Here is a 20,786-nt window from a genome sequence, read left to right as displayed (position 1 = left end):
TCCAGGGTTGCTCTTCAGTATGTGGATTTGTACGTAATGTGAATATGATTTTTTTTGTCTTTCAGCTTGTGGTTATTGGAATGCGAAATCACCCTCTGAACTTGCCTGTGCAGTTAGCAGCAAGTGCATGTGTGTTTAACTTAACCAAGCAAGATTTAGCAGCAGGCATGCCTGTTCGACTACTGGCTGGTGTCACTCACTTACTCCTTAAGGCCATGGAACATTTTCCAAACCATCAACAGGTAAAAATATTAGGTTTTGTTTTTCTGTGGATTTCTCATCCTAACAGGAGGCCTAATAATAGAAATACAGCCCAGGTGCTGTGAAGTGTTTCTGCTTTCAGAATATTTTAATGTTATGACGTATTGACTGTAAGCTAAATAGAGCCTCAGCTGTCTTGTAAGCTTGCTGGGGGTCTAACCATCCCTGTAGATATTGCAAAACAATAGGAACTTAACAGAGAAGAGGCAAGGTCTTGACTCCACCTCAACGTTGGCTTTGAACAGATATACCCAAATATGTTTGTGTACGGTATGCACACTTGATCTATTGTAACTTGAAAGGCTCATCTTTGTGCCAGTTTTATTCTTAGATTGCAGTTCATTAATATAATCATGATGCATGACCTAACTTGTACCGGTGCAGTTTGATAGTTAACTTAGTAGAGTTAAGGATCTGTGGTTGTACTATTGCTACGAATGGCATCACTGTACAGTGAGATTCCACCTAACAGGCACTAATAGTAGCTGCATTTTCTCACTGATAAACACATGGGCAAGGAATGTCTGGTGCCTTTCTGTCCTTGATCTATGCATTCCCTGGAGTCACTTCCCTGTTAAACTCTCTGCCTCATAGGAGTGCAGTTTGTAGAAGCAATGTTCCTCTAGCATGGCTTTTTTAAAGCCTTTATTTTACTGAAATCAAACTAATCAACAAACTAGGGCAATAAGAGGTAAATAAAAGAATAATGCCTATTGTCATCTCTATCAACCATTGTATGCACAAAACTCAGTAACTGCTAAACATTTCCTCACACAGCAAAAAACAAAGAACCAGAACAGAAAGGAGAGACACAAAACAGGAGAGATACCACCATTAGATATCTGACAGCTATGCCCCAATGATTATCACCATGATATTATCATTATCCAGGCAGGTTTGAGTTAAGTAAAAGTCCAGAACTGATTATGTTGTCCTTTACAAAAACAGCCCTGAAGTTTATGGTAGAGAATTTTGGATATATGGGTGCAACGTCTCTCTACATGTTGTCTGTGGGTTATTGCTCAGTAAAGCATGACTAATGTATTGGAGGAAAGCTTCCCTCCAAAGAGAAATGTGGAAACTTCTTGTGTAGTCCCTAATTACAAAACTCATTTTGGATGATAAGCAGCAAAGTAGCAGCAGGCCTGGCAGGATTTGCTTGTGAGTTGTTTCAAAGAGGTCAAGCTAGTTGAAAGGTGTGGGGGTTATATCACATTCCACAGGCTGTGAGGAATGAATGCCTACCTTTTCCCAAAAGTTAGCAAATGCCTGATATAACGAAAGAGGCTGCCATTCTCAGCAGTATATTTTGGGCAATTCTCAGTCTAAAATGTCAACTTTAAAGACTGTGTACTGGGGGCAAATAAGCCCTGTTTTTAATATCTGGTACAGTGTTTCTCTTCCACCATGGGTCTAGAGCAGTGATAATCAGACTGGCTTTCAAGCCGCAACTGGCTCTTTAATGTGTCTCCTGCGGCTCTTTGTAGCACATGATATTAAAACACTCTCTGATTTAATTATTAACCAGTCAGGATTCTTTTACTATGTTATTAACTAATTAAAATATCAACTTGCACTAAGTTATTAACTTATTTGCTGTGAGAATAATATTTAGTTGATATATATATATTTCTCCTGTCATTCACACTACTGTGGCTCTTTTGGGTAATGTTGATCGCTAATTTGGCTCCTGAACCACTGAGGTCTAGACAGTTTTGATACAGACCTGTTTTTCCAAATATTTTGGGGGTATTTCTTTACCCAAGTCCACTTCCAAAGGTTTTCTAGTATTTTCCTCTGTTGGCAACAAATTAATAATTTTTGTAGTCTGGATTTCAGAGATCATGAATGATTTGCAGATTTCATTAATTGTGATAGGCTAACTGGCCTAGAGTGCTCTGTGTTTTGGGATATAGCTTTGAAGAAAGTTGTGGATTTTTAAAAACTCTTTCTCCCACTTCATTGGACCGTTGAGTTTAATAGTAAGAGGAAGAAATGCTCTAGGTGCAAGACTATAGTACAGCCAATTATATCTTTGTAGCCATGTCTACCTGGCTCTTATTAAGTTGTTGACCCTACCCATTTGAAGGTCAATTATGAATAGTCATTCTAGAAACCTTAATTAACAATAGGAAATTGTCATTGTACAATTTGACACCACTTTCCCCCCAAAAAGCCCTTATACTTTGTATTGGGTAAAGAGACCATGTGAAACTTGACTCCCCAGTATGGTATGGCACATTCTGTAGTGAAGAGGGTGTTGTTGTTATGTAAAGGACTTTGCTTTGTTCTAGAAAAATTATTTGTGTTTTTGATTTGACCCTTCTCTTGTTTAGAAATATAACCATTTACAGTATAGTACATGATCCACCAAACTTCCACAATTCTGGTGTAACAAGGAAGCACTTTGAAATTTTTGTATTTTTCTGCTGAACACTTTTTTGATGTCCTACAGCTGCAGAAGAACTGCCTTCTTTCACTGTGCAGTGACAGGATCCTTCAGGATGTTCCATTTAACAGGTAAATTTAATCCTATTAATTAAAATGGGATGTAGAATAACGTATCAATGGGTTTTGGTTGTTAATTTTTAATCTCCTGGATTGTAGCGTTTATCTTTGAAATATGCTAATTGTTGGCCTAGTCTCAGGAAAAGAGAACCCTGCCATTTTGGAGACCTGATTTTGATTCATAGGGTTAGATTCTGATCTCAGATCCCATAGTAACTCGTGTATACGTGAGAATTTTTTGGGCCCATAATTCACAATTATATGGCTTATGGGTCTGAAAAAATCCTTGTCTAGACAAGGCAAATGACTTCAGTTAAATTACTCTAGCTCTACACTGGAGTAACAGAGATCGGAATTTAATCCCCAGTTTGCTGAATCTCTGGATTTGTGGAAGTGAGTTTTGTCATTTTGCAGTGGTCCCTTTATTTAAAAACTTTGGAAGGCTTTGGAGGGTTTGCATCCAACATGCCTAGGTCAGATGATGAAGGGTAGAGAAAGTGAGGGGTTATCTCTGGTTTTAGGCCAATTCTCCTTCAGCTCTTTACAGAAGAGGACCTTGTGCTTTTATATTAAACTTCTAGTAAAAGAGACACTGGGGGAGCAGATCCTGAAATCTGAGTAATCCCTGTGATCTTGGTCTAATTGAAGATTTTATATTTTCTGTAGCAGGCTGGCAGACTGTAAGCTCTTCATGTTTTCAGTAGATAGATTTCTGTTGGTGGTTTTCCTTGGCTTACCTAAAGGTTGTTGTAAGAGTTGATGTTGAAACTTTTCTGAGTGTTGCTCTGTAAATTTCACTCATTGAGTGGGCTTGAGACTAGCTTTGCCTGCTCTTAATTCCACTGTTCACTTCCACCGTCTTGGGACAAAGCACAGTGCTTCCAATTTCGACTGCCTGGGGGCATCCTGGTCTGATGTGTGGTGTGTATTTTCCTTTTTAAAGGCTTACGTGACTTCTGTTCTGAAAATAAAAACTGTTAACTTTCAGGTTTGAAGCAGCTAAGCTTGTTATGCAGTGGCTGTGTAACCATGAAGATCAAAATATGCAGAGGATGGCAGTGGCTATAATCTCCATTCTAGCTGCAAAGGTACAAGACTTATAAATGTAGAAGTGCTGAAGTATAATTTACTGGGTCCTGATGATTTTTCTGATATTCCCTAATGTTTTTGTTTATAGCTTTCAACTGAGCAAACAGCTCAACTTGGTGCAGAGCTCTTCATTGTTAGGGTAAGTCCAGTGCTGTCTCTTACAAATTGCTACCCTGGATCTCCTATTTTAAATCATTTTGAAATTGGCTACAGTTAGGTGTATTCTATCAAATTAAAAATAAGCAGTTACATTTTACCTTCCGTCAGTACTGCTACCAGGAAAAGATTGGCACTCCAGACTGTCAGGAGGGCACTCGCTCACCATGTTAATGAGGGTGGCCTGTGGGCCCAGTAAATAGAAGCCAAAGTAAATAACTTGATTGTGTCAGGACTTAAATGACTGCAGTATGGATGGAAAACTCAACTCTGACTCAAACTTTTTGTTGTTTGCAATGAAGTTTACCTTGAAAACAAGCTCCCATGGACATGTTTACATTGGCATGCAGGTACAGTACATGGGGCCACTGTGGTGTCAACTGGCTGGAGCAATACACAGAGGTTAAACTAGGTATCTCACATCTTTTAAAAAAGTTTAACATGTTTTTACTGGAGTTTGGAATAAAATTGAGACACAGAACAAACTATCAGAAGTCATTGTTTGTGGGACCTGGTTTCAGGAGCAGTCTGATGGCTTCAGCTCCAGGGCAGTGGAAATACAGATTTCAGACATGTCTCTCTCAATTTCTGGAGAGAGACTATGATGCAAAACACATCTCTGATGGTGCCTTACTTTGGCCAACCAGTATACCAAACTACATTTCCTTAATGTCTGTGCAGGATAGATGTTCAAGTGAAAGCTATTGATCAGTTATAAACCTTAATTGTCTTCAGAATAAATTAGGTGTCTTAGTGGAGTTCATTGCAGAACCAAAAAAGTCAGAATCTTGATCCAGCTTATTTGATGCAAGTCACTAAAAGTAGTGGGTACTAGCTATTAAAACCAAATGGAGGTTTAAATTAGTATTTAATATTTTCCCCTACCAACCTTAGTTTAATGTTTTTCTCTTTTTAAAAATGTACAATAGAATATTTAGGAAAAATTGTCATTGCTTGCAACAATCAAACGGAGGTGGTGGTCTTGTACAGTTGGCCCATAACAATCCTGTAAGAGGTTTAAGAGGTAGAGAGATGGAAAAAAAACAGCCCACAAGCATGTAGGAACAAAGTTAAAAAGGCCAACTTACAAAACAAGATTAAACTAGCTAGGAACATAAAATGTTTTCTTTTTACAAATACATTAAAAGCAAAAGGAAGATCAAGGACAGGTAGGCCCATTACTCAACAAGGAGGGAAAGGCAATAACAGAAAACACAGCAATGAGTGAAGTATTAAATGTCTTTTTTGCCTCCTTTTTCACCAAAAAGGTTAGCAGTGATTGGACATTTAACACAGTGAACATCAGTTTAAATGGGGTAGGATCTGAGGCTAAAATAGGGAAAGAACAAGTTAAGAATTACCTAGACAAATTAGATACCTTAAAGTTGGCAGGACCTGATGAAATACATCCAGAATATTTAAGGAACTGGCTGAAGAGATCTCTGAGCCACTAGTGATTATCTTTGAGAACTCATGGTGGAAGGGAAAGATCCCAGAGGACTGGAAAAGGGAACATATAGTACCTATCTATAAAAAAGGGAATAAGGACAACCCATAGAATTATAGATCAGTCATCTTATCTTTGGTACCAGAAAAGATAATAGAGCAAACAATCAATCAATCAGCTTGTAAGCACCTAGAAGATAATAAGGTGATAAGTGACAGTCAACATAAATTTGTCAAAAAAAAAAAAAAATCATGTCTAACCAACCTAACATACTACTTTTGACAGGGTAGCAGGCCTGGTGGATGAGGGAGGAAAGCAGTAGATGTGAATCTCTACTTCAGTAAGGTTTTTTGATACTGTCTCATAAGCAAACTAGGGAAATATATACCCTAGATGAACCTACTATAAGGTGGATGCACAAGTGGTTGGAAAACTGAACTCCGAGAGTAGTTATTAATGGTCCATGTCAAGCTGGAAGGGCATATTGAGTGGGGGTCCCACAGGGATCTGCCCTGAGTCTGGTACTATTCAATATCTTCATAAATGATTGGATAATGGCATAGAAAGTACACTTACAAAGTTTGTGGACAATACCAAGTGGGGAGGGGTTGCAAGCACTTTGGAGGATAGGATTAGAATTCAAAATGATCTTGGCAAACTGGAAAAATGATCTGAAATAGGATGAAATTCAATAAGGACAAATCCAAAGTACTACTTTTAGGAAGGAATAATCAATTGCATAAATACAAAATGGTAAATGGCTGCTTGGATGGAGTATTGTAGAAAAGGATCTGGGGGTTATAGTGGATCACAAACTAAAATGAGAATCAACAATGTAATACTATTGCCAAAAACGCTAACTTCATTCTGGGATATATTAGCAGAAGTGTTGTAAGCAAGGCATGAAAGGAATTCTTCCAGTCTACTCAGCACTGCTAAGGCTTCCTCTGGAGTATTATGTCCAGTTCTAGGCACCACACTTTAGGAAAGAGCTGAACAAATTTGAAAAAGTCCAGAGAAGAGCAACAAAAATCATTAAGGGTGTAGAAAACATGATCTACAAGGAAAGATTGGAAAAAAAAAAAGGTTTGTTTAGTCTGGAGAAAAGAAGATTGAGGGGGGACATAAGTCTTCGAGTATGTAAAAGGTTGTTACAAAGAGGAGGGTGATAAATTGTTCTCTTTATCCAGTGATGACAGGACAAGAAGCAATGGGCTTAAATTGCAGCAAAGGAAATTTAGGTTAGACATTAGGAAAAACTTCCTAACAGTAAGGATAGTTGAGCACTGGAAAAAATTACCTAAGAGGTTGTGGAATGTCCATCATTGGAGATGTTCTTTCATCATCTAACATGTTCTTTCATTTAAGAACATGTTAGACAAACACGTCAGACAAACACGTCAGTAATGGTCAAGATAATACTTAGTCCTGTCTCAATACAGGGAACTGGACTAGATGACCTATCAAAATCTCTTTCAGTCCTACATTTCTATGATGCTATGAATATACTTGATCTCTTATAAAAGAATACAAGCATGAGGGTGTATAGAAAAATAATTAGTGGAAATATACGGAAAAACTGACTGTGTTAATTGCTAAGTATATTAATCTCCATTCTAATCAGAGATGCAGTTACTTATTGCCCTAGACTGTGCATAAGTAAACAAAGATGATATAGGTATAGCTCACACAACTTCAAAGTTAATTTTCCTTTTTGTTCTTCCTTTTTCAGCAACTTCTACAAATAGTTAAGCAGAAAACAAATCAGAATCTAGTGGATACTACACTCAAGTTTACACTGAGTGCGCTTTGGAATCTCACTGATGAATCTCCAACCACATGTAGGCACTTTATTGAAAATCAAGGGCTAGAACTCTTCATGAGAGTCTTAGAGGTGAGGACTATGGTTTATGCAGTGGATTTCGTTCCTTGGTTCTAAAATTTCAGCATTAACAAACAATTATTTTGTGTCTTACATAAGCTATGCTTCACTTTACAGTCCTTCCCATCTGAGTCATCTATCCAACAGAAAGTTCTTGGCCTTCTGGTAAGAAGAATAGAAAAACTATAAATTTTACAGAAATACCAGTTGTTCTTAATTGTGTCCATATTTAATTTCTGTTTGAGAATTGGCTTAGATCAGGGGAGGGCAAACTACGGCCCACGGTCTGGATCTGGCCCATAAGGGCTTTTCAGGATTGCCAGCCTCTGGCGCAGCGGGGCTAAGGCAGGCTCCCTGTGTGCCCTGGCCCCACGCCGCTCCCGGGAGCGGCTGGCACCATGTCCCAGCAGTCCGAGGGGGTGGGAGAGCAGAGGGCTCCATGCACTGCCCTCACCTGCAGGCACTGCCCCCTGGAGCTCCCATTGGCCGGGAAAGGGGAACTGCGGCCAATGGGAGCTTCGGGGCTGGTACCCGCAGGTGAGGGCAGCACGCGGTGGAGCCGCCTGCCCTACCCCACCCCCAGGAGCCACTGCCAGACATGCTGGCCACTTCCAGGAGTGGCGCAGGGCCAGGGCAGGCATTGCCTTAGTCCCGCTGCGTGCCACTGCCACCCCAGAGCCGCTTGAGGTAAATAGTGCCAGGCTGGAGCCTGGACCCCAAATCCCCCCTGCACCTCAACCCCCTGCCCTGAGCCCCTTCCCGCACCCCACACCTCCTCCTGCACCCCAATGCCCTGCCCTGAGCCCCCTGCTGTATTCCACAGCCCTCCTGCACCCCAACCCCTTGCCCTGAGCCCCTTCCTGCACATTGCACCCCTCCCCACGCTCCCTCCAGCCCCCTGTCCCAGCCCTACATTCATGGCCCTGCATACAATTTCCCCACCCAGATGTGGCCCTCGGGCCAAAAAGTTTGCCCACTCCTGGCTTAGATGGTACACTGTGAATTATACTTTATTTTCTTAACCTTTAATCTTACATATTGGGTTCTTGGGAGCTATGCGTTTGACATCATGATTTTTAAACTACATTGCCAGTGTTTCCAAAGCATGACCTTATGTAGGTGTGGCTATTTAATAGTTATTATGGACAGTCTGAGCCTTCAGGAAAGAGCAGGGAGTAAGTCCTCAAATGACTTCAAGGACTCAAAAGAAGGTTAAAGGTTAAAAGTCAATGGGACTTTAGGGTCCTACATCACTCTGGGTAAATTCTCAAAAGGATCTGTTTAGAAGTTTTTATTGTTTTTTAAAAAAAGAGCGTAAATAACTTAGTGATATATGTCTTAATGGTTTGAGGGAGTCTTTCATGGAAGGGAATGTGTTGAGGTAGGAAGTGAACGCCGTTAACTTTTAGACAAATTCAGAGTAAAATGGGGAAATTTTCAAAGGCAAAATAGATGCCTAGCTCCCATCTATAACTTTGAAATTTGCCTCTACTATCCATACATATGACTGAGTTGACGTTATACGCCCATTAATACATCATTATTTCTATTGATATTTTCTCAATTCTGTTTTTCTACAGAACAATATAGCAGAAGTGAAAGAGCTACATTCTGAGCTAATGTGGAAGGACTTCATAGACCACATCAGTAAACTATTGCACAGTGTTGAGGTAGAAGTCAGTTACTTTGCAGCTGGGATTATTGCTCATTTGATATCTCGAGGAGAGCAGGCCTGGACATTGAGTCACACTCAGAGGACATCTCTTCTTGAACAACTGGTACAGAAATAGCTAAATTTATTCCCTGCTTTTGTGTTATATTAATATTAATTGCCTTTAATTAGCATTAAGAATTACAGCACTTGGTTCTCTATCTTGCAGCACTCAGCCATTTTGAATTGGCCAACGCCAGAGTGTGAGATGGTTGCTTACAGGTAACTACTGCCTTGATTTAAAGTTTGGAACATAGTAACTCTAGCACCCTTCAACTTGCTCTAAAAATTACAGGTCTCTGCCTGAAGCATTGTAGGCTGCCCGCCAAACATTGTCCCTATGAACAAAACCATGCTTCTGGATGGTACCCTCTAGTATCTTACCTTGGACAAGGTGGCTTGGCCTCTGGGAGTGATGGGAGAAATGAGTCAGCCTGGGTCTCCTTTCAGAGGCGGATATAGGGCTGTTCTTTTCCTGTCTCCTCCTACAGCCAGCCTTACCTCTTTAGGTAGACTTTCGGATTAATGTTCAACGGACCATATGAAGAAACTAAACAGCATATTAGCTATTGAGCTACAGTAATATAGGGTGGTATTGTATGCCATAGATTCCTGGGTTTTAAGGCTGGAAGGGACCATTAGATCATCTTGTATGACCTATTCTGTAACACAGGCTAGGTACGCCTGCCTGTAAGTAATATGAGACACCAGATGCTATGGCTTAGAGTAGTGATTTACTGGTAAATAACATATGTAAACTATCTTAAGCACTGGGAATAAAAGTCAAATACTGCATCCAAGACTCTAATACAGTGGTTTTCAAACTGTGGGTCGGGACCCCATTTTAATGGGGTTGCCAAGGCTGGCATTAGACTTGATGGGACCCAGAGCCAAAGTCTGAGCCTCAACACCCGGAGCCCAAGCCCGAGTCCCACTGCCCAGGGCCCGACCCCCACTGCCCAGGGCCAAAGCCAAAGCCCGAGGGCTTCAGCCCTGGATAGCAAGGCTCAGGCTTTGGCCCCCCTGCCTGGCAGTGGAGCTTGGACTTTGGCTTCCCTGTCCTGGGCGGTGGGGCTCGGGCAGGCTCAGGCTTTGGTGTCGCTTCCTGGGGTCATGTAGTAATTTTTGTTGTCAGATGGGGGTTGTGGTGCAATGAAGTTTGAGAATCCCTGCTCTAACATATCACAATTGTCTTTCTTACCTATATCCTTAACTAAATATGTAGTGAAGGTATGGTCTCAGTAGTTATGGTATCCAAATGAATTGCAGAGCATCTGTTTCTGTTTTTTATCTGTAGGTCTTTCAACCCTTTTTTCCCCCTACTTGGTTGCTTCATGACACCTGGGGTTCAGCTGTGGGCTGTGTGGGCCATGCAGCATGTCTGCAGCAAAAACCGTATGTACTAAGATTCAAACTACTTTTAAATTCACCTCTCTTAACATATAGTCTACCAGGATAACTAAAAGAATCTAGAAAGTTCTCATGGTCTTCATCCTTAACTCTGATGGGAAAAGGCATGTTAAGGTTTGGCTTAAAACAGGGGCAGAGACTCTTTTTTAAACTATACTATTTTATCTACATGGATTTTATTTTTGATATGCACATTAATTAAAAACAGATGCATGTTAAACAGATACTTTATTGGGCTTTCTAGAAATGCATTTTGTTCAGAAATTTCAGCAATAAATAAAATACAAAGTTATGGACAACATAAATTATCATTCTATTTAAAGAAGAGCAGAGAGTATAGCAAGCAATAATCTCCTGGGGTTTTGGGGTCATCCTGGTGGTTCTTCGAGTGCTTGTTCATGTCAGTTCCATTCTAGGCGTGTGCGTGCCCATGTGCACAGTCGTTGGAGACTTTTGCCTTAGAGGTATCCAGAGGGTCGGCTGTGGCGCCCCCTGGAGTGCCGCGCTTATGTGGCAGTATATCAGGCGCCACCAACCCTACGCCCTCTCAGTTCCTTCTTACCGCCCATGATGGTTGGTTGAAGTGCCTTGTCTTGCATTGCAAGAGTGTTAGCGGTTCTTTCAGCCCATTATTCTGTCTTCTTTGTGGTTAGTTTTTAGGTACTTTAGTTTGACCATTAAGTTAAGTGTTAGATAGTTTTAGTAGTTAGAGTCCCGACTGGGACTTCGCTGCAGAGCAGGGCATGTCCTGTTCCCCAGGCTTTTAGCCATGTTCAGTGTGTACCAAGCCGATGCCTATCAGTGACCCCCACGATAGCTGTTTGAAGCGTCTGGGGGAATCACACAGAAAAGACAAGTGCAGGATCTGCAAGAACTTTCACCTTTGAACTCAAAAGGATTGGGATAGCCGCTTGAGGGCCCTCCTCATGGAGGCTGCACTTCATCCTGGCTTGGAGCCCTTCCGATTGGAGTCCACGCCGCGTACTTCAGTGTCAGCGTGCAGCACGCTGCCGGCACCAGAACCTGCCTGGCACCGTTCCCCTTCGCCGGTGCCCAAGAAGTGGCTGAAGCCCAAAGGCCCATCAGCATCACAGGACAAGGGGGCTTTGGGCAAAGGATCTGTGCTAGGCCACATGCCCACCCCGGAGCTGCTGTGATCGGACCCCCAAGCCTAGCTAGGGATCCACCTCCAACTCCCGGGAGCAGCAGGGGATCCCGGCCCCTCATAGTGCCACCTGTGCCTGAGGCAGCCCTGGCAATCAAGGACCAAGTAGGCCGGCCAGCACCTCAGATGCCAAGCCAGGCAATGGACCCAGTTAAGTCCCAGACCTCTAAAGGCAAGCCAGTTATGGGACCTCCCTCCGAAGCAATGGAGCATCCCTGGTCCCCAGACTGCAGACATTGATCCCTGTCACCACGGAGTAGGGCTCCAGTGCTGCAGCCTCCATCTCTGGGTAGAAGACCCAGGTCTCTAACATCAAGATTGCCACCTTTGAGACATGTGATGTCCGAGTTGCGACGCCCATCCCTGTAACTGCGGTACCACCAGGTCTCCCGCCAGAGATCACTGCAGTGCAGATCCTCATCACCTAGGCAGTCCCGCTGGCATTGATCCCTCTTGGTGCGGGATCGTTCCTAGTCATGGCACCAGTCTCTGACTCCCTGATACCACTATTCAGGCAGGCACTGTTCCTTGCCCTTTCCTTACCGGTCGCCGACAAGGATCAGCTGACAGACTCAGGTATCTACGGCTCTGCCCTGGTAGCCAGAAGGGCAGTGGTCCAAGATGGAGGGAGAGTTCAGCCCCTCACCTAGGTGGCTGCTCCATTTCGGCTACTGCTCCAGATGGATTTGCTGCCACAAAACCTTGGCACTGTCCTGCACCCAATGCACCCTGGTAACATTGCGCCTGATGGCTTGGCTGCCGCATGGCTAAATGCAGAGGAGCAGGAGTGCTTGGCCAGAGTCCAGTAAGTCTTGCTGGGCAGCAGAAGGCCCTCCACTAGAATGACCTACACAGCCAAGTGGAGGTGGTTTATGTGCTGGTCCTCTAATAAAGGCATTTGGCCTGAGCAGGCTTCACTGCAGTTAATCCTGGACTACCTTCTGCACCTCAAGCTCCAAGGCCTGTCCCTGTCATCCATTAAGGTCCATCTGACTGCTATTTTGGCTTTCCACCTGCCATTAGAAGGCAGGTTGGTTTTCACCTACGGAATGACTGTCAAGGGCCATGAGTGCATCTAACTGCACATCAGGGACCCAGTACCACTGTGGGACCTAAATCTCATGTTATCCCGGCTCATGGCACCCTACCCTGCCCTTCGAGCCTCTGGCTTTCTGTTCTCTCCTCCTCCTTTCTTGGAAGGTCGTGTTCTTGGTTGCAATAACCTTGGCCCGCAGGGTCTCTGAGATTAGGGTACTTACTTTGGACCCGCCCTATACAGCTTTTACAAGGAAAAGGTCCAACTGTGTCTACACTCAGCCTTCCTGCCCAAGGTGGTCTCCCAGTTTCATGTGGGCCAGGACATTTATCTGCCCGTCTTTTTTCGTAAACCCATAAGTTGGAGGAGCAGCGTTGGCTGCATTCCCTAGATATTAGAAGGGTGCTAGCCTTCTACATTGAACAGACCAAGCCATTCCACAAATCTACGCAGCTGTTCGTCGCAGTGACTGACAGAATGAAAGGTCATCTGGTTTCTGCTCAAATCCATTTCTTCTTGGATCACCACCTTCTTTGCTACTGCTAAGACCAGAGAGAGGTGCCACCTCCAGTGAGTGTTGCCGCCTCCTCAACCAGGGCGCAAGCCTCTTCAGCAGCTTTCCTAGCCCAAGTGCCTATCCAGGACATCTGTAGGGCGGCCACCTGGTTGTCTGTCCACATGTTCACGTCCTATTATGCACTTACCCAGCAGGCCCGAGATGATGCTGGCTTTGGTAGAACTGTACTGCAAGCCCGTAGGCTGTGAACTCCAAGCTTACGTCCGAGGATATTTGTGAGTCACCTAGAATGGAATCGACATGAGCAAGCACTCGAAGAAGAAAAAACAGTTACCTACCTTTCGTAACTGTTGTTCTTCGAGATGTGTTGCTCATGTCCATTCCATTACCACCTTTCTGCCCCCCTGTCGGAGTTGCCGGCAAGAAGGAACTGAGAGTATAGGGTTGGCAGCTCCTGAAATACCAACTCATGAGCACAGCACTCAAAGGGGTGCCGCGGCCGACCCTACGGATATTGCTAAGGCAAAAGACTCCGACTGTGCAAGTGGGTGCACACACATCTAGAATGGAATGAGCAACACATCTCGAAGAACAAAAATTACAAAAGGTAGCTAAACATTTTATTCTAATCTCCATTCTGCAATGACTTGCTGTGTAACATGAAGTGGGTTTCTTAATCTCAATGCCCCATTTGAGATCTGATGAAAGGTGCGGTAAGTGAAAAGTATTAATTCCCTTTTAGAGTACCTAAATGCAACATGACTGAACAAATTCACTACTTTCAATGCTCATTGTGTCTATTTCTCATGTGATTTAAGTGCATGTGCCCTCACTACTCTCCATAGTGTATGTGTATAGCAGCTTTCCTCACAGAGATCAATGAGTTACTTTCAGTGCTGGTATGTAATGCCATTGACAGCAATGGTTTTGTGCCTGCTTATATCAGGGCCCAAATCACTTCTTCCACAACAGAAATGCATGTATACAACAGCACACAGTAACGGTGCATAACAGATTACCATGGGAAGGGAAAACTCCATTTCTTAGCTTTTTGGTCATGTGTGTAGTGCTGTATAAATGTTCTGTAGGGATTTTCTTCTAGGGGTATACTGGTCCTAGGTCCAGGGTGACCATTCCCAAATTGAGAGATGAGCTGACAAAGCTGTATTATTGACCAGCCTAAAGATAGTGGAGTGTAGTGGATAGGACACTGTAACCTATGTGGCAACATTAAACTGAAATTGCACAGCAGGGACTCCAGCCTATCCCAAGCCCTTTTCTCCTTTGTGTATTCCCTCTCCCTCCCCTGAATCCCCACTGTCAGATCAGTATAGTGCCTGTTATGTAACTTATTAATTTTGGTATATATGTTATACTGACCTAAATTCTAAATGTTACACGTGCTGTAGATATTTGAATTGACAATGAGTAATGGCCTGATAGAAGTTGTCAGCATAGGGGAAGCTGGAGAAATTGGTAGCTAGGTAACAAACCTTGGAATTACCATACAGGATCAGACCAGTGGTCCACCTGTTCCTCTATGCTGTCTCCAACAGTGTCCAGTATCAAATGCTCCCAGAGGAAGGTGTGAGGATACTCCACGGTAGATAGCTATAGAGTAACATTCTTTTAGGGGAATCTTCCTAATGCATTATTTAGAGATTTCCCTGTGGCCTTAAGCATGATGGTTCAGTTGGGGAAGCATGGGAGCTTTTGGTTATTGATATGCAGGAGGTGGTGGGGCTCTTGGTATTGGGGAGGGGAGGCATTTATTTCCTCGCCAACTCTCTGTTGGGCAAGGACAGAGAACTTTAAGGTTGGGAGGAGTAGGGTTTAAATTCCTGGGGGTGGGAGGTGTTCCCCTTTTGTCATTCCCCCACACACACATTGACAACCCTTGATAAGAACTAGCAGCCCCTCTGAACCATGCTCCAATATCCCACACAACATCCAAAATTGACAACTAAGTGTATTGACTTCATTCTGCTAAATTTGATCAGCAGTGAAATATTTAATGTCCGTGCTTAAATTGTTAACCTCAGTGTCCCCCACTGAGGTAACTGGGGACAGTTCAAACGTCTCCGAGCTGTTATTTGTGGATAGATTTGTTGACAGATATTTGTGGCCAACTATCACTCCATTAAGTTACATTAGGCTTATGATTTGAAAGCTATCTTTACAACCATGAGAGACTTAATTTTCTAAAAATGAAAACTTAGATTCTCAAGCTAAGCTGTGCTCCAGTTTAATTGTGCATTTTTGCATTATACACGTGGCTCGAGATATGATCAGTGCTCCTGTATGTAAGAGTGCTGAAGTCATGTATAGTTGAAATGTGTGTTACATACCTTTTTAAATCAATAATACAAATGGTCAGAAATGTGAAGTTTTGTATCGAGAGGAGGAATGCATTCCTGGCAACTTACACTAGGTACCATTTTTAAAAGTCACATTTATCAATGGTCAGTGCATTGGGTTTCTGTGAAATTTTTTCCTGTTCACTGAATAGGGCAATATTAATATTGTGATATCTCTGATACCATGTCATGCTAACTGATACATACTGCAGTCACCAGTTACAGCAGTTTGTCTGTTTAGGTACTTACTTAGATCACATTGGCATGTGAGTGCCAAAAATATTAGAGTGTATCATTGCAACACAAATGAGAGATAAAAAAGTATTATTCACATTTGATAGGGTGTCACAGGAAGTCAGTGGCAGAGCTGGGAATTGAACCCAGATGATATGAGGCCTAGTCAAAGATCTTAACCACAAGAACCTTCTTTCCTATTACAATAAAATTTTATGGAATGACAATGCAATTTTATAGACACTTTTTCAAATGTCCTAAATATTGACTGGAATAATAGATAGATCAGAGTTAACTCCAACACCTGAGTGTATTTCACAACTGTTTTTCTTCTCTATAGACAGTTAACTTTTTTCTTATATCTCATTTCAGCTGCCAGGTATTGCAACATGTTAATTGAAGAAGGTGGATTGCAGCACTTATACAACATCAAGGAAAATGGCCAAACTGATCCAGATGTCCAGCGAATTGCAATTGCCATTCTAGATAGCTTAGAAAAACATATTGTACGTCATGGGAGACCGCCTCCATGTAAAAAGCAGCCACAAGCCAAGCCTAACCAAACTGAAAGCTGAAGGTATAAGTGTGTAAACCATCCTCTCTGTAATAATCCTTTATCACACGTGTAGTTGGAGTGACTTGTACTACAGTGGTCACCAGTGAAGTTATTTGCTAACAATTGTGGTACTGGATACCACTTGTGGTAACTCTTGGGCAAATGTCTACTTCAATGACAACTTCTAAGGGGATCTATGATCAATGCTTGATCTAGTCATACCTATGGGATTACTGATGACTACAGCAAGGTGGGACTTGAATAGTTTGGAATGCACATCCAAAAACAAACCTCTAGGAATATCTTGTTTTGTGACTTAATTGTGGGACAGAAAGCTTGTTTCATCCATGTCATTGTTGAATATAGAACTGTTTACCAACTCAGTGTTTCAATAGAACTGTCTGCAAGAGTGGTGAATCTCACAATCACAGCTTTAAACAAAAATTCACGCATGCACACATTAAAAACACTGTACCATTTGTAACTAAGGTAACCAGAATGTCCCATTGTTTATGGGCCCTCCATAAGCCCAACTGAGTCTTCAAAACACCTCGTCTTGGGACCTGCAACCTCTGTCCTTTGTCTCTCCAGCACTAGACTGTTGTCTTTTCCAGCTGTTGGCTTCCCTTGACTCATCTATGCTGCCTCAGCACGGTTAGGATGAGCACTGCTTGGGTGCAAATGGGAAACACTGAATTGGCTGCTCTGGAGGAAAGCAGTATAGGTACAGGTGAAAGTGGGGGCAGGGGAAAGCTTGAAATACTAAAAGGATAAACTGAGTTTGAGGTTCAAAACTTAAAACTAAGTTGTTGTTTTTTTTAAAAGAAGTGGTAGGAGAAGGAGGGAGCTCCACATCAGAGCTCAAAATGTTAGTTGAAGTAGAGTAGCCCTTCCCATCACATGGAGGTGCATGTCTTGATGGGAGAACCAAGATATTTGGTCATCTTTTTATAACCGATTATTGATTGCCTTGCCATTTCTTGTACATATTTTGTCAGTATTGTGCAGTGATTTGTATTCCCAATGCATTACACTACAAAATATCACCCAACATCATATATAAGGTCCTTTGTAAATTGCATTGGTGTGCAGAGTGTGAAATTTTACATAAAGCTGTCAATGGTAAAAACGTATTTCTTCCTGTTGTTTGAGTTTAAAAGAGGTGTTGAATGAAATGGAGATTCCACGCATACAGATGCTTGATTAAATACAAGTGATGGAAGCAAGCTACAACGTGAGCTCAAATTCCCTTTATTTCAAAGCATTGTTTATTAATTCTTCTTGTACTGTCAAATGGCTGTCTTCACATCTCCCTGCCAAACAATGGAACAGGATTCTACTGTTGTTGAACTTTACTGGCATTTTAGTTCCAATTCCTGAAGTGAAAATCACTGTACCGTTTACCTTATGGGAAGGGACGGCTGACACAACACCACTTTACTTCACTATAATAGAGTTAACACACCACCTACAATCTGGAATAGTTTCATTACAGTGTGTGTGTTAGAAACATTAACAGACTGCTTTAGTAATGTTACCATTACCACATTGCATAATGCTTTGTTTTGTACAAAGGTATCATCTGGGTAGCTTCATTCCTCTACATACACCTGAATGTATGTAGTTTCCTTGACCCAAAAAGAAGTGAAAATTGTCAGAAATATAAAATTATGGGACTTATTTTTTAAAAAAGTTCCAAAGAATTGTGTTTTATGGGCAGTTACTTTTACCTTTTAGACTAGAGAAGTCTTGACTTCTGCTGTGAAAAGTCCATTGCAGGAAATGGAACACACAATCTACCAATATCAGAGTTTATGGAAACTTCATATCACTTGGTACTGAGAGGTTTTTAAATGAACATATTAACCATCTGGAATGCTGTTTCCCCCCAGTAAGATGGCTATTCTAAACACATTAGATTAAACTATACAAAGTCTATAACGGTATATGACCCAAAATGGAAACTGGGGCACCAGTCTGGCTAGCTAGGACACCACTTCATGAGATTATGGAACAAGGATAATGCAGCCACACAGACCTGTCACTAATGCACTCTTTCATGATCTTTAACATAGCCCATTCCAGGCTACTCTTCAGAAGTCACTGATGGTATATTGATTGTGGAGATGACTACAACACTAAGATGTCTATTTCACTTGTGATATTTGCCATATTATGAATGAATAATCGGTTAATGCCTCTACTCTAACTTAAATGTTTCTGTAAATGTATGAACTGGTGAGGTTACCTTGATTGAAATTAAATGAGATGATTTACAATTAAGTAGTTCAAGCAATCTAAAGAATAGTGAAACTGAATTTTTTGCCCAAAGACTGATTGTTCCTGAGGAAGTGTCTCCTTATTCCAGTATAGATGTTTTATCAGTTTATAAACTACATTCATAAAACAAAACAAAAACATGTTTACCAAAAAATACATTCCTTCTAATAGAGGAACCAGTTCTGGTTTAGCTGACAGCATTCAGCTGTTTTAAGTACCCTTTATTAGAAGCTAAAGGACAAATCATTAGCTTGTCTGCCTATCTAATAGGATTTCATAATATTCTGAAACTGCTGTGATGGGAAGGTGATAGTTATACTTAGCATTTATCCCTAATGCCTTCTCTAACGTGAGATGACGCTTTCTAACTGTTTTAAAAAAGGTTTTGAAAGTTATATAACTTAAATATTCTGCTGTACATGTTTTAAATGAAATGATACAGCTCATGCTATACATTTACCTTGTTTAGTCTGTGAAACTCCTGGTCCAAATTCTGCCTGGAGTTCACATCACTGGTGAGTCAAAACTTATTTTCTGTCACTATTGTGTGAGAGGTTTTTTTGTTGGTTTGTTTTTTTCTTTTTGAAATGTCCAAGTTTAAGTTGAAGAGTAGAATGCAAAGAACTGTGTTTTAAAAACCATCTTTTCCCATAGCTATGATGATTTCCATGGCTTTTCCTTTGCTATCAGTATTTCAGCTGGGCTCCTGCTATGTGACAGTTCTGGGCTGTTAGGATGGTATACAAACAGAGGTAACCTTTTAATTGCACAGCTTTCTCCCTAAAAGCTTTCTGAACAATTTCAGAATGTTACCCCAGCAACGCTTACCAACTACTGTAATTTTCAAGATAAAATGTACTTAAACAGGAAAACTGTTCCATGTGGGAATGGTGTCAGATCTGTCTTCATTCAGAGTTGAGTCGTATAGGAAAACTTCCTTTAATATTCATTGAATGAATGATGTACATTTAGTCTTGTGTCTTTATATGATGCTATTCATTCCTTCTTAAGCATTCTTAAATTATTGGATCAAAGTTAGGCAATGAGAAATGATTGTCAAAAAGAGGGAGACCACTCAACTTCTTCACAAATAACCTGTTACAAAGCCTTTCTGTTTAGTTTTTTGGCACCTTTTTGCAAAGCAAATATATTGTTGCCATATAGCACAATCTGACTAAATGACAGTGCACTAAATCCATTGATGGATTGATAACAAAAAAACAAACCATAGGGATCAGCAGCTCAGATGGTTATTGTATGAGAATTAATTTGTGGAAAATTGAGTTCTCATTCAAATTATGAACAAAGGTGATTATTTTTATTGGCAAAATCTGGCATTTGTGTTAGCAGGTGGCTTATGGTAATAGACAAAGTAATAGAGCAACAGGTCCTTATGCCACAATGGTGTGAATTTCTGAAGAAAGGGGGACATAAATGCAACATGCATTCTGTTGGACAGTGAAAAGAGTAGGACAACACTACTTACTTGTACAAAAGCTTAGGCAAGATTTACCAAGAAACTATAATTGCTTCCCTACGTGTACTACAACCTTTTAAACAGAAAATAGTTTTTTTTTAAACTACATGCTAAGTGTCAAATATCGTCCGCCTTTCTTCTGTTTACACTGTGATACAGCAACATAGTTCTGTAAAATGTGACAAATTGTTCAGTAATTGTAATGGTTGTGTTTTTAAGGTACTTTCAATTATCCAGACACAAAACACTATTTCCCCACAGGGTCCAGATGAGTGGGGCATGTTGCATATGGATTGTAACACAAATTTCTAGCCAGTGCTTTATTTGAGTGTTAATGTTGTATGTTAACTATAGGCTTTGCCTAAATAAATGTGTATGTACACTTTTTTTCTTTTAGAATAATGAATATGTTCCATGCTGTTTGACAGAAATGAGAGAGGCTGCATTGAGCCAAAACGAGTCCGTACAAAATGGACTATATATCTGTTTAAAGGTGTATTATTATTTACTAGTAAAATGATAAACAAGTTGCCACCATCTATGAATGTAGCAGAACGCTTATTTCCCTTTGATAGTGTGACTGTCTTAAAATGAAAAACAAAGTGCATTACAATCTTACATTACGATGTGAGTCAACAACTTTTTTGTTTCCATTAACAGAGTAATAATCTCTGTCAAATCTTTGGACTAGACCAGAAAT

The 20,786-nt window shown here is 41.3% G+C and overlaps 1 protein-coding gene across 5 annotated transcripts in view; it reads left to right on the top strand.

Moving 5' to 3' along the window:
• LOC125640985 (protein zyg-11 homolog B) overlaps window positions 1-20,488 on the top strand; it is a 47,016-nt gene extending 26,528 nt beyond the window's left edge. For 4 of the 5 annotated variants that reach the window (XM_048860232.2, XM_075131841.1, XM_048860231.2 and 1 more), the window contains 10 exons: window positions 66-242; window positions 2,717-2,781; window positions 3,758-3,857; window positions 3,947-3,997; window positions 7,194-7,355; window positions 7,461-7,508; window positions 8,924-9,121; window positions 9,224-9,276; window positions 10,352-10,449; window positions 16,146-20,488. In XM_048860232.2, the coding sequence (XP_048716189.1) occupies window positions 66-242; window positions 2,717-2,781; window positions 3,758-3,857; window positions 3,947-3,997; window positions 7,194-7,355; window positions 7,461-7,508; window positions 8,924-9,121; window positions 9,224-9,276; window positions 10,352-10,449; window positions 16,146-16,348 (1,155 nt within the window). In that variant the 3' untranslated portion in view covers window positions 16,349-20,488. The remainder of the gene's footprint in view (window positions 1-65; window positions 243-2,716; window positions 2,782-3,757; window positions 3,858-3,946; window positions 3,998-7,193; window positions 7,356-7,460; window positions 7,509-8,923; window positions 9,122-9,223; window positions 9,277-10,351; window positions 10,450-16,145) is intronic. The other variant, XM_075131840.1, reaches the window with a different exon arrangement.
• The last annotated feature ends 298 nt before the right edge of the window (window positions 20,489-20,786 follow it).

Source organism: Caretta caretta, chromosome 8, assembly GCF_965140235.1.
Source record: "Caretta caretta isolate rCarCar2 chromosome 8, rCarCar1.hap1, whole genome shotgun sequence".
NCBI lineage: Eukaryota > Metazoa > Chordata > Testudines > Cheloniidae > Caretta > Caretta caretta.
This window is presented reverse-complemented; position numbering and strand designations above follow the sequence as displayed.